Below are 17,236 nucleotides of genomic sequence, written 5' to 3'. Positions count from 1 at the left end.
AGAGAAATACTGCGCAGATTCTCCCTCAAAGCCTCCAAAGGAACCAATTCTACCAAAACCTTGATCTCCAACTTCTAACCTCCGGAACCGTGAGAATAATAAATTTCTGTTTTTTAAGCAACCCAGTTCTCGGCAGTTCGTTACAGCAGGCCTAGAAAACTAATGCCAATGCAAACCAGTAAAACTGACTTAAGAGGAAATAGAAAATCCTAGTAAACCTGTAAGTAAAAAATTGAATTAATAATCAAAAAACTTGGGGCGCCTGGGTGGCTCAGTGGGTTAAGCCTCTGCCTTCGGCTCGGGTCATGATCCCAGGGTCCTGGAATGGAGGCCCACATCGGGCTCTCTGCTCAGCGGGGAGCCTGCTTCCCCCGTCTCTCTGCCTGCCTCTCTGTGTACTTGTGATCTCTCTGTCAAATGTGAATAAATAAAATCTTAAAAAAAAAATAATAATAATAATCAAAAAATTTCCCACAAAGAAAAGCCCACGCCCAGATGATATCATTGATGAATTTCTACCAAACATTTCAAGAATTAATACCACTTCTTTGCAAACTTTTCCTAAAAGGTCAGTACCAATTACCCTGATACCAAAACCAGACCAAAAAAAAAAAATCACGAGAACTACAAACTAATATTCCTTATGAATACAGATGCAAAAATCATCAACAAAATGCTAGTAAACTAAATCCAGCAATATATAAAAAGGATTATATACTATGACCAAGTGGGATTCACCCCAGCAATGTAAGATTGGTTCAACATACGAAAATCAATTTTAAGCAATACGATGGAAGAAGGGAAGAAAAAACAAAAACCACATGATCATCTCAACAGATACAGAAAAAGCATTTGATAAAATATAATACCCTTCACATTAAAAACACTCAATAAACTACTAGAAGGAAATTTCCTCAACCTGATGAAGAGCATCTATAAAAACCCACAGCTAGACAAAGACATCAGTTCTCGCCACTTCTTCTCCCCACTGTACTGGAGGGTCTAGCCAAGGAAATCAGGTAAGAAAAATAATTTTTCTAGCAATCTATGAAACTCATGTACTCATTCTAAAAATACTGCCTATAGATTTCTTTGGAATTTCCTACATTTACAATTATATCATCTGCTGAAAATAGTTTTGTTATTTATTTATTTATTTATTTGAGAGATAGAGATAGCAAGAGAGAGCATGAATGGGTAGGAGAAGGAGAAGCAGGGTCCCCACTGAGCAGGAAGCCCGACTCAGGGCTTGATTCCAGGACCCTGAGATCATGACCTGAGATGATGATTACCCAAATGAACCACCCAGGCACCCCTTGTTTTCTCATTTCCAACCTATATACAGTTTCGTTCTTTCTTCCTGCACTACTGCTCTGGCTACAATCTGGCGGAAGCAATGGGCACCCAGGTCTTACTCCTGCGCTCAGAGCAAAAGTTTTCAATGTTAAATACAGATTTAACTTTATTACAGCTTTAAAAAAAAAGATAATCTTCCCTTTTACTCCCGGCTTGCTGTAAGTTTTTAATCATGAATAGAAAGTACATTTTACCACACTTTTTCTCTGCTTATCGAGATGATCATAAGACTGTCCTCCTTTAACCTGTTAGTGAGGTGGATTATAGTGATTATGTAATATGACACGTCCTATTCCTCTCTAAAACTAACTTGGTCAAAATATATTATTCTTATGTATTATGTATTACTGCTTTTAATTTGCAAATATTTTACATCTGTGTTCCTAGAACATGAAACTGGACTGGACTTTTGCATCCCGGAATTGTTCTTGTAGGGTTTTAGAACTAAGGTTCAGTTAGCCTTGTCCACTCAAGTCAGCTGACAAAGACGCTTACTGAGCTCCTACTATGTGAGCAGCTTCTGGTCACATAGTAGGAGCACCACTTCTGGGTGCTTGGCGAACTAAAAAGACATCTTTCTTTTTGTAGTGCTCACATTCCAGAGAGGGTTACAAACTCAATAAAAAATACAATACACAGGCTTCAGAAGGTGCAAAGTACTATAAGAAAAAAGAGAAAGAGTAGATATGATGAAGTGAAAATGATGGAATCAAGTTTGCAATTTTAAATGGGACTTCATCAGGAAAGTGACATAGGAGGAAAGACTTGAAGGAGAGGGTGTCAGTCATGCAAACATCTCTGACTAGTATTTGCAGGAAAAGGAGAGAGCCAGGACAAAAGTGGAGGGCGGAAGTGTGCTGGCATGTTCGAGGGGGCACACGGGTCAGCATAAATGAGGGAGAATGCCCAGGTGTGGGAGAGGAGGCTAGAGAGGGGACAAGGGCCACATCACTTGGATTCTTGCACACGACCGGAAGGACATGGTCTGAGTGAGGTCGGAACAGGATCATCCCGGCCACATGTCGAGCACGACTCTACAAGAACAGGAGGTAGCAAGAATAAGGCGTGGGAGAAAGAGAAACGGTGAAGAGTGATCAGATTCTCACGTTTCGCAAAGGCAGAATCAACAGGATTTCCTGACTGACAGGATCTGAGAATCTGTCCGCAGAGGACAGAGAGCAATGACCCCACCGTCCGACCATGGGAGGACACGCCACTACCAACTGAACCGGATACAAATGACCCGAGGTTGGAGCGCATTTGGAAACAAGAAACAGGAGGTCAGTGATGGACAAGGCACAGTCTGAGAGAGCTATCAGGTGTTAAAGGGCAGATGTTAATTAGGTGATTAGATGTTTTAAGTCTGGAGTTTAGAAAAAAGGTCTGGGTTAATGACATAAATTTAAAATACATTTCATCATATGCAAATATAGAGATTTTCATGTTATCTCTTCAGTGATTTCTAGTATAACTGTACTGAGGTCTACAACACACTCTAGGACAGGGGTTGGCAAACCGTCTCTGAAAGGTCCAATCTGTAGGCCACAGATGGTCTCTACGACCTATTCTTTGTATTTCTATTGCAGCCCTTTAAAAATATAAATAATCATCCTTAGCTTGTGGACATATAAAAAAGGCCATGGGCTGGGGCAGCCGGGTGGCTCAGTTGGTTAAGCATCCAGCTCTTGGTTTCCGCTCAGCGTGTGATCGCAGGATCTCAGGGTCATGAGATAGAGTCCCATGCCGGGCTCCACGCTCAGCACAGAGTCTGCTCGAGACTCTCTTTCCCTCTCCCTCTGGCCCTCCCCCTCACACCTGCCACAGGCAAGTGGCTGACCTGTTCTAGAGCCCCAACAGCCACTGTATAAGCCCCCACGCAGCACACACGGAACATTTCCATCACAGCGGGAAGACCGACTGGACAGACAGGACAATTCTACACTATAATTTCAATCCTCTGAAATTCAAGCATGTGGTCTATGGTACAATTTTGTGTGTAAAATAAAAAACCTCCAGGGAAAAAGAAAGATAAGGAGGGACAGGACAGCTCAGTGACTGGGGATACACAGAATCTGTCCCATCCTTGTAAAACTCAGGCTGTGGATTTTGCTTTAGGGGGAATGAGAGCGGGAGCTGCCCTCCTACAGAGGCTACAGCTGTCTTGTCCTGAGTCAAGCCCCAACTTTAAATTTAAATAATATTAATAAAAATAATATTTAATAACATTTACTGGGCAATTTGCTAACTGCCAATCTCTGTTCTGATTTAGAGTCACTGACTCAGCGACCACATGAAGCAGATGCTATTATCATCTCCTTTTACAGATGAAGGAAGGGAGGCCCCGGGAGGACAGTGTGGTACTTGCCCAGGCTCCCGTCACTCATAAGTGGCAGAGCCAGAACTCAAGCCCAGGCAGTCCTGCTGCCAAATCTGGCTCGCCTCCCTGTGAACCTCCAGGGCTCGCCGACCCTCTAGTGAAGGGAAGACACCTGCACGGCACCAGCTCTCCCTCCAACTGCATGTCCTGCTGTGCCTTCAAAAGCAGCCTCCTTTTGACTCTACCAATTTTCTCACGATCTCCCTGTTGTGACATCTGGGTTCTGTCATCCTGCAGCAGCTCCCTGCAGTCCTCTCATCTTCTGCTTATAAAACGCTCTTTCCTATCTGGAACGGGTTCCATGCTGGAGAGAGGGAACTCTCTCTGTGGTGCCCCCTCCGTAGGCCTGCGACCCAGGCCGAGGCAATCTGACCACGCCATTACGCCAGGTCATACTGATGGGCTCAAGAAAAGCCCAAAGGCCCCATACTTGACTGATCTTTCCTACGATGTGATACATCAGCTCTGCTAGCAGTTCCCAGGAAATGAGGAGCTTTAAGGACAATGTATCCCTCGGAACGCCAGCACCTTCCCTGCCACACTGAGAGCCACACAGAGGAACCCAGAGGAACCTAGAGGAAAGGAACGCAACATCAGTAAATCCCACACTATCCCCTGCAGAGTCAGTCAGTTCCTCTTCGTGTTGCTGGTTTAAACCGGGCGGCACTGGGATTCTAGCCGTGCTCCCCAGACTCACGCCCCCATCTCACTCTTGCTTCTGAGCCTTGCTCAGGTGACTGCTTCTGACTTTCCAGATGCTATTTCCTTCTCGCAGCTCAACTCAGCAAAGCCTCCAGGAGGCCTTCCCCAGGTACTCGGGCTCGGGCCCACTATTATTTCCCTTTACTCGGACTCTCCAGTGGGCATTCCCTGTCACCACGGATTTTAGCATGCGTGACACAGCTTTGTGTCTATTAACCTGATCCCACAATCTGGACGACTAGAACCATGAGTCTCACCCGCACACGCTCATGCCATCCCGCAGCTGTGTCCCGATGCCGCAGCTCCCTCTCCCTTAGCCCAGCTCCACGGCTCCCGCCTCCGACACTCGGCGCACGCCCAGCTCCTCCCGGCAGCTCTTACCTCTGGCCTCCCAGCGGGGTTTACTCTCCATCCTCAGAATCCTACAGTATTTCTCCTGACCTCTCTAATGTCTCTCTCTCCTGTCAAGCCACATTATTCTCCCCTTCAGGACAGGCCTATATCTTCTCCGTTTCTGGGTCACAGCACCTTGTACTGCTATATGTATCTGCACCACCACAGAGGGCTTGCTGAACGAATGGATTTTAAAGAGAACCTCAAGCGCAGACCTAGACCTGGCTCAGACTGCCGGCGACAAAAGGCCTATCGTAAACATGGGCCTCTGGGAATATGGCCACCTCGGGTCTCACGTTGCCCAACAGACTGGATGGTCAGTGATGACATCACCATCTCTCTCTGGCCACGATGGCCTTGGCCCGTGAGGCGCACAACACGAGTGTACAGACTTGGACTGAACTGGTTGACAACAGTTATTACACAACAATGAGAGATATTTTGGTGCTGGGATCATGGGACCTCATTCTAATACACTGAACCATGCAGCTGTTTGTAACAAAATTCTATTTTAAGTCTAGGTAATTCCCAGCAAGCCACCATCTTTACTTTTTAAAATCAAACATAGTGACTCTCATACCCTAAAAATTACAAATATGTATGAAATTTAACTCATCGAAATATTTTTAGGAGGCATGTATCATTTCCAAAATGTTTTTGTTAACTTTTAAAACACCTGAGAAACAGAAAAACCAACCTCAGGTCCGGAATGTAGAGTCAGGAAACTTTCCACAGCAGTCAGAGTGCCTACAAAAGCAGCAGAACGGTAGAGTCAAATCAAATAAAGTCCATACAACTAAGACATGCAGAATGCATTATTCCTATTTTTAAAAGATTTTATTTACTTATTTGAGAGAGCACAAGCAAGGTGAAGGGCAGAGAGAGAAGCAGACTCCCCACTGAGCAGGGAGCCCAACGAGGGGTTCGATCCCAGGACCCTGGGATCATGACCTGAGCCAAAGGGAGATGCTTAACTGACTGAACTGCCCAGGCGTCCCAAAATATAGCAATTTCTTAAGACTGGTCTTCCTAGTTTTAATTCCAAAGAAAACAAAATCGTGGGGTCTTGGAAAGCTGACCCTGAAAAAGAGAATGAACAACCTGGTCATCAACGATGATGAGAACCACAGTCATCTAAGTGTTGCCCGGTGACCGCCGATAAACACCTATATCATGAAGTGTAATCCCCTGAGATGATTCTGACTTAACGGACTTAAATTTAGAGACGTAAGTTAATAAATGGGGACCTGCCAGATCCATGATTTTAAGATTAAGTGTTTTAAAGACGTTCAGTTGGGGGGCACCTAGGAGGCTCAGTCAGTTAAGTGACCCATCTTGGTTTCAGTTTAGGTCGGATCAAGCCTGGGATCAAGTCCCACATCAGGCTCCACACAGAGCATGGAGTCTGCTTGGGACTTTCTCTCCCTCTATCCCTCCCACCACCCAACACTCACTCACACTCTCTCTAAAATAAATAAATAACTTTTTAAAAAAAGAGATGCTCGTCTTTTTTTTATTTGGAATGGTTTTAGCATTTCATCACTGAGTATGATATTGGCTATTGCCCTCTGACATTAATTATGTTAATAAAGTATTCTATTCCTAAAAACCTGCAATCAGTAAATGGCATGAATTGTCAAATCATTTACTGAGATGGCCATCTATTTTTCACCTTCAATATTCTGATGTGATGATGACATAACTTCCTAATAAGCCTTGGTTTTGATATATTATTCTTTTAAAATGCCATCGAAGATTTATTAAAAATTTAGCATTTTTTTGACTACTAATTTCACAAAGCAAGACTGATCTGTAGCTATCTTTCTTCTTTGGGTGCTATCTATCTGGGACTTTGGTTTGAGTTATGCTAACTTTTTGCTATAAACTAGAACACTTTCCATCTTTTTAAGCTCTTAGGATAGCTTATATGACACTGGAGTTACCTGTTTCGTGTCATTTTCTAAATGGACCCTTTTAAAATATGCAAGACATTACTAATTTCCATTGTTTTACCACAATATTGATATTTAGTTCTAAACTGGTATTATTCACATCAAAAAGCTCTCAAGAGCATAATAGGGTGTCTGGGTGGCTCACTCAGTTAAGCAACTGCCTTTGGCTCAGGTCATGATCGCTGTGATCTCAGGGTCCTGGGATCGAGTCCAGCATCGGGCTCCCTGCTCAGCAGGAGCCTGCCTCTTCCTCTCCATTTGCCTCCCCCCAGCTCATGCTCTCTCTCCTTCTCTCTTGCTCTCTTTCTCTTAAATAAAATCTTTTTTTAAAAATTGAACTTTTAATTATAATAGTTACATCAATTATATTTTTAAATGTGTTAATTCCTAAACCAACCAAGTTTGGATTATAATGGCTGTCAGAAAATCTTTTTCCAGAAATTTTGCAGCTTTAACCATAACTAAGTTGAGACAATGGACAATTCCTCACTTTGGAATACACACGGTACTAACTGCATCTTAAAAAATCGTGTCAAAACTAAGCAAGTGGGTTTTTTTTTTATTTTTAATTTTTTTAAAGATTTTATTTATTTGACAGAGAGACAGAGGAAGAGAGAGCGCTTACAAGCAGGGGGAACGGGAGAGGGAGAAGCAGGCTCCCCACTGATCAGGGAGCCCGATGCGGGCTCCAATCCCAGGACCCCAGCACCATGACCCGAGCCGAAGGCAGACGCCCAGCCAACTGAGCCACCCAGGTGCTCCTTAAATGTTTTTTATTATTTTCTTTCTTTCTTTCTTTCTTTCTTTCTTTCTTTCTTTTTTCTTAAGAGAAGGTGAGGGGGGGTTCGGAGGAGCGAGAATCCCAAGCAGGCGCCACATCCAGCGCAGAGCCTGACACAGGGCTTGATTCCACAACCCCGAGATCACCACCTGGCCAAACAAGAGCTGGATGCCTAAACAACTGAGCCACCCAGGTGCCCCAAACAAATCATGCGTTTGAACATTACCCATTTATAGTTGTATCTCTCTTCCCAACTAGATTTTAGTTCATCACAGTTATAAACATGAAAATTTTCTATTATTAAATTCAATTACTGCTTAGTGATTGACAATTACCGTTCATCTTATTTCTGGTATATATTACCCCCAGATCTGCTGGAATGGAGTCAAAGCCACTGCTTCCAATGATATAAGATCCTTTTTCTGCAGCTTTCTCATGATACTTCCAGTACATTAATTCCAAAAACTAAAAAATTCAGGACAGAAATCTGAATCAGAGCTATACAGGAACATGTACATCAGCATTAAATGAGAGACCTTAAGACAAAGCAATTACATTGTGAAAATGTTAACCAATGTGGCTCTGTAGTGAAATATTAACTGTGGAAAAGTTTTTCACTTTTTCAGCAAATATTTACTGTACATCTATCACATGGCAACTAGTGGGGGGCAAGGGCTGATCTGACTTAATATCACTATTAACTTTTTCAGAATGACTTCTAAATGCAAAAGTACTATTATGAAAAACTAAATTAATATGCAAAAAACCCACAAAGACAGCAAGAACACATCTCTAAATCGAATCACACAGAGGGGCCATCATTACAGACATGGGTCAGCACACACACATGGTTGGGGTGAACAATGTGGAGGAGAGGAAGAGATGGAAGAGAGAATAATGTCTGTTCAAATCCTCCGCCTGTTTTTACAAATTACTTTTAGAACATTTCTAGAGTCAAAGAAAATCTAAGGAGTGGAGAGTTCCCATGTACCCTGACCCAGTTTCTCCTATTGTTAGAGTTTTCTGTTAACGTTTGCTACAATTAACAAACCAACACTGATTAACATTATCACTAAAGACCATACTTTATCCAGATTTCCCTAGTTTTCACCTAATGTCCTTTCTCTCCCCCAGGATCCCACATCACATTTATCTGTCATGTGTCCCAAGGCTCCTCTTGGCTGTGACAGTCTCCTCGGACTCTCAGTTTTGAGGACTCTGGATCAGGTATTTTGTAGCATGCCCCCCGTTGGAATTCTTCTCGTGACCAGCGTGGGCTTACAGCTTTAGGGGGCAGGGGGGAGACCACAGGGGTAAGGTGCATTTTGTGACATTCCATCAAGGGTATGTTCCGTCGCTGGGACTTACCAGTGTGGACGGTGGCCCTGAACACTCGGCTGAGGTAGCGTTTGTCAGGTTTCACCACCACCAAGTTATTCTCTTCTTCCCTCCTTTCTGTACTGTTCTCTCGGGGAGGGAGTGACTCTGTGTGGCGCCCCCTGAGGAAGGGGTGGTGAGTCACGCTCCCCGCCTCGAGGGTGGAGTAGTTACACAAGCAATTTGGGATTCTTCCACAGAACGTGTCTCTACTCATCCCTTCGCCCATTTTTAATTAGGGGATTTGATTTGTATTACTGCCTTGTAAGAGTCCTTTATTCAGTCTGGATCTTATTAAGGCTTTGAGATCACTTTTACTGCAGTTTATAGGACACTTTAGGAATGTTTCCTCATTTTCTTTGCTGTGGGATTTTTTTTTTTTTAAATAAGACAGGAATTGGTTTCTGTCTCACTCAGGTTTCCTACCTCTTCTTGACTCGATTTTGGTAATTCACACTTCCCTAGTCTTTTCCAGTACGTTACTAGATCGGCACATTGGTGAGGACAGTGGCAGAGACCGCAGGGACAGATGAGGTGACAGTTCTCGAGGAGCCGGGGTGGCCTGGTGCTTGCGGACGCTCCACTCCCTGCACACAGGCGAACCCAGCTGAGTCCTGCTTCTACCGAGCGGAGGCAGGACTCAGCGGCACGACTTAACCCCCCGCAGCTTCAGTTTCCTCATCCACAAAACAGGCCAGACGACACCGACTTTACAGGAACGGGAACATTCAGATGACACAAAAGGCTGGATTAGCAGAGTGTCGGGTGTGAGTGTCTACAATGTTTATATTTGGAGGGTTTTACACTTCCTTTTCTGTAACGCTGTAACGGTGTCTGATTACAAGAAGGGAATTCGTTATGAAAATGTTACTAAAGTGAGATTCTAAGAATTTACACACGGCGCACCGTTTTCATTAAGCCTTCTCACAGCACGCGGGAGCTACAGAAAGCAGCACATCCTACACACAAAACACCTGGAATAAATGAGGTGGTAAGGCAAAAAAAAATTCAAAAGAACGGAAGACCTGCCCATCGCCCTCTCCTTCAAGCCATCAGTGGAACCGCGCGTCTCAGCACGAGGGAGGGGGTCCCCGACTTCTAAAACAGGTCTGTGGGGCGGCACTAAATAGTCCCCCCTCTCACAGACAGCTGTGCTATTAAGGCCCTTCTTTCTTCTTCATTTTACATACCTGAGGCTCTCCACAGATGTCAATACAGCTCGTTCCATTTTCGATACATGCTTTTACTACAGGTTCTCCGTAAAATCGATACTGGAGGGAATAAAGAAAACCAACCGTTTACTCTCACTTAGCAAGCCTGAAGACTGACTGACTGACTGAGTGAGTGATTTGAGAGAGAGAGAGGGAGAGAGAGAGAGAACGTGTGCACATACAGGGCAGGCTCAGAGGGAGAGAGACAATCTCAAGCAGAGTCTGGGCTGAGCACAGAGTCCAGCCTGGGACCTGATCCCACAACCCTGAGATCATGACCTAAGCCTAAATCCAGAGTCGGACACAGAACTAACGGAGCCACCCAGGCGCGCCTTCCTTAGCAAGCTTTAATGAATGAAATGCCATTGAGTTTTGCAAGTAGAGTCTTAGTTATTAAGAATCAAATATTCATGAAGGAGCCGAAAAATCACGTCACTGCACCACACCACTTCTCACAGCGTGAATGAAGGCACGATGGAATTAGAGGAACGTGCGCTCACCTCTAATCGAAAACCAAACAGGAAGTTTTACAGACCAAGCGATTGATTCGAGTTGAATTCTGAAGAACAAGGATTTGCCAGCAAAAAGAAAAATCCAGATAAAGAGAAAAGTATATGTGAAGGTGTGAGAAAAGGTAAGGGTAGCTGAAGCTCAGAGTAGTTGATAGGGATGTGATGAAAGACGGGCCTGGAAGGAACACTGGGGCCAGATCAGGACTACTAGGCTCTCCTGAAGAATCCTAAGTAGGACAGTGGTGTAAGGTTTACAGAAAACACACATCACTCTGCCTGACCCACTAGAAAACAACACCATGGCTGCTAAGAAATGACAAAGGGCGGAAGTAAGGAAGGGGACAGATACACCAAGGGTAAGGTAAGGCTGTTAAAGAGATAGAACTGATTGGGCTTGCTGATTAGACAGACAAGGAGGCCAACGGCAGCGGTTGGGGGGGGCGTTGGTTACTGATCCTATTAGTCAAAATACAGACCAACAGGAAGAGGAGAAAGTTCATCTGTTGCCATGATTGTTCTCGCTCTCCACAAAATTCCCAAGTGAGAAACCTAGAACCCGGTTTTTACTCCACCTAGCCTGGAAGTCACCAGGTTTTACGAATTAGTTCCCTGAAAATCTCAAATCAGTTCCCTCCCCTCTACACATCCAAATCTGAGTTCATACCCTTACCATCTCTCATGCAAGTTACTGTACACAGTAACCAGCTTCCCTGCAGCCAAGGTAGTCCCATGGCCAAAGAACACCAAATCGTTATTCTAAAATAAGAATCTGATGTTATCTTTGTTTCGTTGCGTACACACACAAACACACGCATGCACAGATACATATACATCTCTTAAAATCCTTTGCTAGCTCCACAGTGCCTGTATCTACTATAGGCGAAAGTCCAAACTTCTTAGCATGTCACGAAAAGCATCAAGTCACACCACAACCCCTTCATCCCCATATTCCAACAGCTCTCAACTGCCTGTCATCTCCTATTTGTGCTACTTCCTCGCCCTCCATTCCCTGGAGCCCCCTCCCCTGTTCGTGGCTGCCGGGCTAGCTCCTGACCCCTCTAGTCTCAGCCTTCTGGCCTTGGCTTAACTTCACAGGGCTCAGAGAGTGAGCCACAGCCTGTTGGCTACTGGGTTTACCTACAAGTACTGGCAAGCGGCAGTAAAGCATTAATGAGCTTTCTGAAATAGTAACAGCTCCTTCTGGAAACAGAATGCGCTTCCCTCTCCACCACAATCCCTCCCCCGCCAATCCCCACATCATATTCTGTCTCAACCGGCCCACCTTTCTCTCTTCTCCGGGCAAGCTGAGGTCGAGACTACAACACTAACATCCCTATATTAATTTTTTTTTTTTTTTGGTTTTTCTCCACTTTCTAACCTTGTGCTTTTATGAAATAAATGAACAAATGGTAACAATCCTTGATCTCAGAGGAGAGATTTCCCCCCAGCAAAGCCAATCAGCTTATAGGTCAAAACTGCAATCCTGTTCTCAGCATTCCATGTCCTAACGTGGCTGTCTCCCAGCCACGTAGGCAGGCTTGCCTCAAGGGACCCACAGACCCATTCCCTCAGTTATGGAAATAAAATCAGTATGCTTACGCACACTTTTTTTTTTAAAGGATGCACAAAGGAAAAAATGAAGCCTCATTAACAGTTAATACATGAATTGACTTAGGCATGTTCCCTGGGCCACTTGATGTGGTACCGTGTTGAATGGAAACTATACAAGGGGCTCTGAGGGCAGCCTGGGAGTGTTCCTCATGCATAGGGGCCCACAGTGATGCCCTCATTCATTCATTTTCAGTACATTTCAACTGAATGCCTGTTTACGCATGCCTAAGTAGTTTTACAGATATCCTGTTCACAAAATAGACAAAGAGGTAAAAACAAACAAACAAAAACCTGCAAAGAATAACTGCTAGTGACCCCAAACTTGCAAAGTGAAAATGCCAATCCCAGGAGAGCCCAGGAAGGAGCAGACTTGGGGCAAAAACCTAGGGACTCAGATGCCCATGAATCATCCAGGTGGAAACACCAAGAAGGCAGCCGGACCTCCCCATCTGGTTTCGGGGGCAGTCCTCACTGGAAGCTAACGTGGGCCATCAGCATACAGATGGCATTCAAAACTTTTCAACCGCAACCCACGCGGAGAAATCCACTTCATGTGGCAGTCAATATGTACAAATATACCGAACTGAAACACAAGTTTCATAAACCAGCAATTACCCATATTACATGTAATTCACCCTATTTTCTATTCTAGGCTACCTGATCTTTTTTTTTTTTAATGCTGAGTCTCAACTTACTAAATTACGCTGTTCAAAAATGCTGGCCCAAAATGGGCAAGTAGGAAGCACCAAAAACCTCTCTTCAAAACAAAACACACCACACACAAATGAAAACCAACCAACCTTCTGGGTTTCTGTCTGGATGATGACAAGTTCTGGAGATAAGATGGTGCGGGTTACACACTGTCAATGGACCAAATGCCACTGGTTTGTACACTGAGAAATGGCTAAAATGGTCATTTTGGTTAAGTGTGTTTTATTACAATACTAATAATATATTATTTTTAAAAAGTATGGCTCAGAGAGTGCAAACAGAGAAGTTTGTAAGGCTCGAGAGCTGAGCCTCGGGTACTTACAGGAAGATGAGACTATCCAACAGAAGGGAGGGGGACGGAGCTGGTGGAAAACCAGGGAAGAAACAGACCGAAGGAGCCAAACACAGGAGGACGTGACCGAAGGGAGAAAAATGCCGAGAGCCTGGATCCAGGTGAGTGTGGGGAGCTGGTGAGGGCTTAGCAGACCAGGCTCCCTGAAGCAGGGAGGTTTCCAGAGGTCGGGCAAGAGTGGCTTAGGATGGAGTAGGAGCGAAAAGTGGATGTAGAAGGAGAACGTGTTCAAGGAATTTAGCTGCAAAGGGGGCACAGAAACAGTCCAGGAGAAGGGCAGATGTGATAAAAATGTCAACATGGGGTCTTCAAATCCCCCAAACAGGGAAGGCAGAGTCAGGGTAATGCAGATACGCAGGTGAAGAAATTCTCTTTCAACAGCTTCGACTGTCATAGCAAAAAAAAAAGGAAATAAAATCATCAGATCACCAAGGGAAGAGGGACAGGAGGCTAAAAACATGAAAACAAAGAGGACACAAGCCGCTGCTTCAAACAGCGGGAGAGAGAACAGTCCAGGCAAGTGGGCTTAGGGTGGCTGGAGCTGCTGAGGCCCCACAGGAGGTTTGTCACCACATACTTAAAGAAGGACCCTCAGCAAGGGGACGCACTTTCTCCAGATACACAGAGCTACGGGGTTACTGGCTGACAGGGGATGCAAGTTCAGGTAAGGTAAACGGGACTGGAATAACTGGAAAAAGTTTTGGTGATTCAAAGGGGCACCAGCACCCCAATGTTCATAGCAGCAATGTCCACAATAGCCAAACTGTGGAAAGAGCTTAGATGTCCACCGACAGATGGAGGGATACAGAAGATGCGGTATATATATAATGGAATACTATGCAGCCATCAAAAGAAATGAAATCTTGCCATTTGCAATGACCTGGATGGAGGTAGTGTGTGTTATGCCAAGCAAAAGTCAGAGAAAGAAAAATACCCTATGATTTCACTCACATGTGGAACTTAAGAAACAAAACAGAGGAACACAGGGGAAGGGAAGGAAACATAAGATGAAAATTGAAAGGGAGGCAAACCCTCAGACACTGAGTTCTAGGGAACAAACAGGGTTGCTGGAGGGGAGGCGGGGAGGGGGACGGGGTAACTGGGTGTAAGGAGCAGTGGGTGTTATATGCAACATTGTACCTCGGAAACTAATTTTTTTAAATTTTTTCTATTTATTTATTTTCAGAAAAACAGTATTCATTATTTGTTCACCACACCCAGTGCTCCATGCAATCCATGCCCTCTATAATACCCACCACCTGGTACCCCAACCTCCCACCCGGAAACTAATTTTTAAAATAAATAATAAATAGAAGACACACATACACACATACATATATACAAACCAGCTTTGGGTTTTTCCAGAGTACTGGGGAAGTAAGGGCAATGAGGCTGGCTAAGGATATACAGAAGAGAATGGTCGTAGCAAGAGAGCACAGAACCAAAACTTATTAGGAATGAGATTAATCTAAACAAACAATTTGAATACACTTTTACTGGATAATCAAAAAACCTTTCTGGGGCGCCTGGGTGGCTCAGTGGGTTAAGCCGCTGCCTTCGGCTCGGGTCATGATCTCAGAGTCCTGGGATCGAGTCCCGCGTCAGGCTCTCTGCTCAGCGGGGAGCCTGCTTCCCTCTCTCTCTCTCTGCCTGCCTCTCTGCCTACTTGTGATTTCTCTCTGTCGAATAAATAAATAAAATCTTTAAAAACAACAACAACAAGAAAAAAAAACCTTTCTGCTTTCATTTAAAACGTGATTATCAGGGGCACCTGGGTGGTCCAGATGGTTAAGCGACCAGCTTGGGCCATGATCCTAGCGTCCTTGAGATCAGCCCTGGCTCAGCAGGGAGTCTGCTCCTCCCTCTTCCTCTGCCTCTCCCCCTGCTCATGCTCGCTCTCTCTGTATCGGTCTCAAATAAATAAATAAATTCCTTTAAAAAATTGTTTAAAAAAAATGATTATCAATCTCCTAGGTGTTTAGTTTTCAAACATTCTGGCAACTGTGATGGCTTCCACAGACTAGTAAATGTTACCAACATTCACCCTGGGACACAGGCCAGAAGTGTGTCCTCCATCTCCAGAACAACAACAGTGGATGGTTCTAATCTCGAAGCATCCTCTGACCCCAACCACTCTCAGTACCTCTTCCACCCCCATCCTGTGCTCAGCCTGCCTGGGCTATTTCCCTGTGGGTCCCCTATGACCCCTTTTTTCTCTCAGAAGACAAGGAACTACAAAACCGTACATGAGCTCATGCTCTGGCTTTCAACCAAAGACTCTGCACACTTCAAACCCTGACCTGGCCTGCCATACCCTCGGACCTAACTCCTGGGTTCCTCTCGGACGTGATCTCCCACCTCTGCCCTCTCTGGCATTCCTGTCCTGCAAACCCACGCTCATCTAGTACGTCTGTAGCTGCCCTTCCCTGCAGCACCTTCTCAACTACTGCCATAGCTCCCCCACTCACTTCACTTGGGACTCGACACTAATGTCAGGTCCTGATGACCATCCACCTCACAGAGACTCATGTGCCAATATCTCTGTCTCCTTATCCTGCTTGATTTTTCTTCAAAGCACTAATCACTACCTACAATTATAACCTTACTTTTCTGTCTCACCCACTGAGCTGTAAGGTCCATGAGGGATTCTCAATTTTGTTCACCTTTATGTCCCAGGTACCCACACTATAGCAGTATCCATGTAATAAACATTCAATGAATATTTGTACTGAATAAATAAAAGAAGAATATCATTTATCAGGAAATAAAAAAATATATTAGGGGCACATGCTCAAACATTTTTTTACTTAAGAAGCATGCAGTAAGGAAAAAAAAAAAAAAAAAAAAAGCTGGCAACCAGAGCTGTAACCAATGAAGGAACCAGGAGCCAGTCCCTGTAGTAGTGCCACCGAGAGTCTGACTCTCTCTCAGGAAACCTGGGTCACATCCACTGGCTCCTCATAAGGAATGAAAACTCCCCCACACGGGCCTGAAGTCCTGAACCAACTCTTCTGTCCTCTGTCCTTTCGTTCCTCTGGAATATCAAATACCAGACTCTGCTGGAAATGAATACATTGCTTGTTCCGACACAAAACCGGGTGGATGACTTACTGGCCCCACACAATTGAGGACAACTGCTGCCTGTTTAGCCATTTCATCTAGTGAGGCTGGATTCGTGATATCACAAATTATTATTCCAACTTCGGATGGGAGTGTCGGTCTTCCTGAAATAAGAAATAAATTGTCTGAAGCAAATCCTGATACAGCATTAGATCTTCCAGATCGTCTTTTCATAAAAATCAGGGATGGCAGATTTACTAAATATACTAACAAGAGGTAAAGTTTTTAAAACCAGATAATTAAAAAAAAAAGAGAGAGAGAGAGAAAGTTATGAGGAATATGGAGTTAACACTACAGGTTGCTAAAGAAAAAAATCATTAAGCTTTAAAAAATCTAACTTAAGCAACATGCAAAGAATAACCTTGTGTAAATGACAATTTCACCATCATTTAGATACCGAGTAGATGACTGTCCTGATTTCTTCTCTGTTGCAAGAATTCCATTATAAAAGTTTCTCATTAACTACCAACCAATTACATATGACAAAATACTGGGGAGGGGGGCGGTAAAAAGATGTTGTTAACATGGACATGAGAAAAAAAAGGACTCTGAGGTAGAGAGCACAGTCTAGGTAAGAACACTCATTATAGGCTTATAATGAGTAAACTACTGTAATTAGCGGAATGCAGGTTTTGATGGATCAAGGTGTTCCCCACAATAACTGAGCCTGGGCATTACAATCTTGGCTACTTAGCTAGGCTGCACCTGTACAGTCTTGGTGGGAAGGAAAAGGAAATGGAAGACCATATTTCAACAGTGAAATTGTTTCTTCTGAAAAAGT

General features: G+C 44.2%; 1 protein-coding gene across 1 annotated transcript in view; it reads right to left on the bottom strand.

The window, feature by feature from the left end:
- The window catches only part of SCCPDH (saccharopine dehydrogenase (putative)), a 34,637-nt gene that overhangs the window by 16,312 nt on the left and 1,089 nt on the right, over window positions 1-17,236 (bottom strand). The window contains exons 2-5 of the mRNA XM_044267082.1: window positions 16,447-16,559; window positions 10,129-10,209; window positions 7,897-8,026; window positions 5,526-5,575 (exon numbers count right to left, since the gene is read on the bottom strand). Of these exons, the coding sequence (XP_044123017.1) occupies window positions 5,526-5,575; window positions 7,897-8,026; window positions 10,129-10,209; window positions 16,447-16,559 (374 nt within the window). The remainder of the gene's footprint in view (window positions 1-5,525; window positions 5,576-7,896; window positions 8,027-10,128; window positions 10,210-16,446; window positions 16,560-17,236) is intronic.

This window comes from Neovison vison, chromosome 10, assembly GCF_020171115.1.
Source record: "Neovison vison isolate M4711 chromosome 10, ASM_NN_V1, whole genome shotgun sequence".
In the NCBI taxonomy this organism is placed as follows: domain Eukaryota; kingdom Metazoa; phylum Chordata; class Mammalia; order Carnivora; family Mustelidae; genus Neogale; species Neogale vison.
Note: the sequence above shows the minus strand (reverse complement) of the source record. Positions and strands in the feature narration are given on the sequence as shown.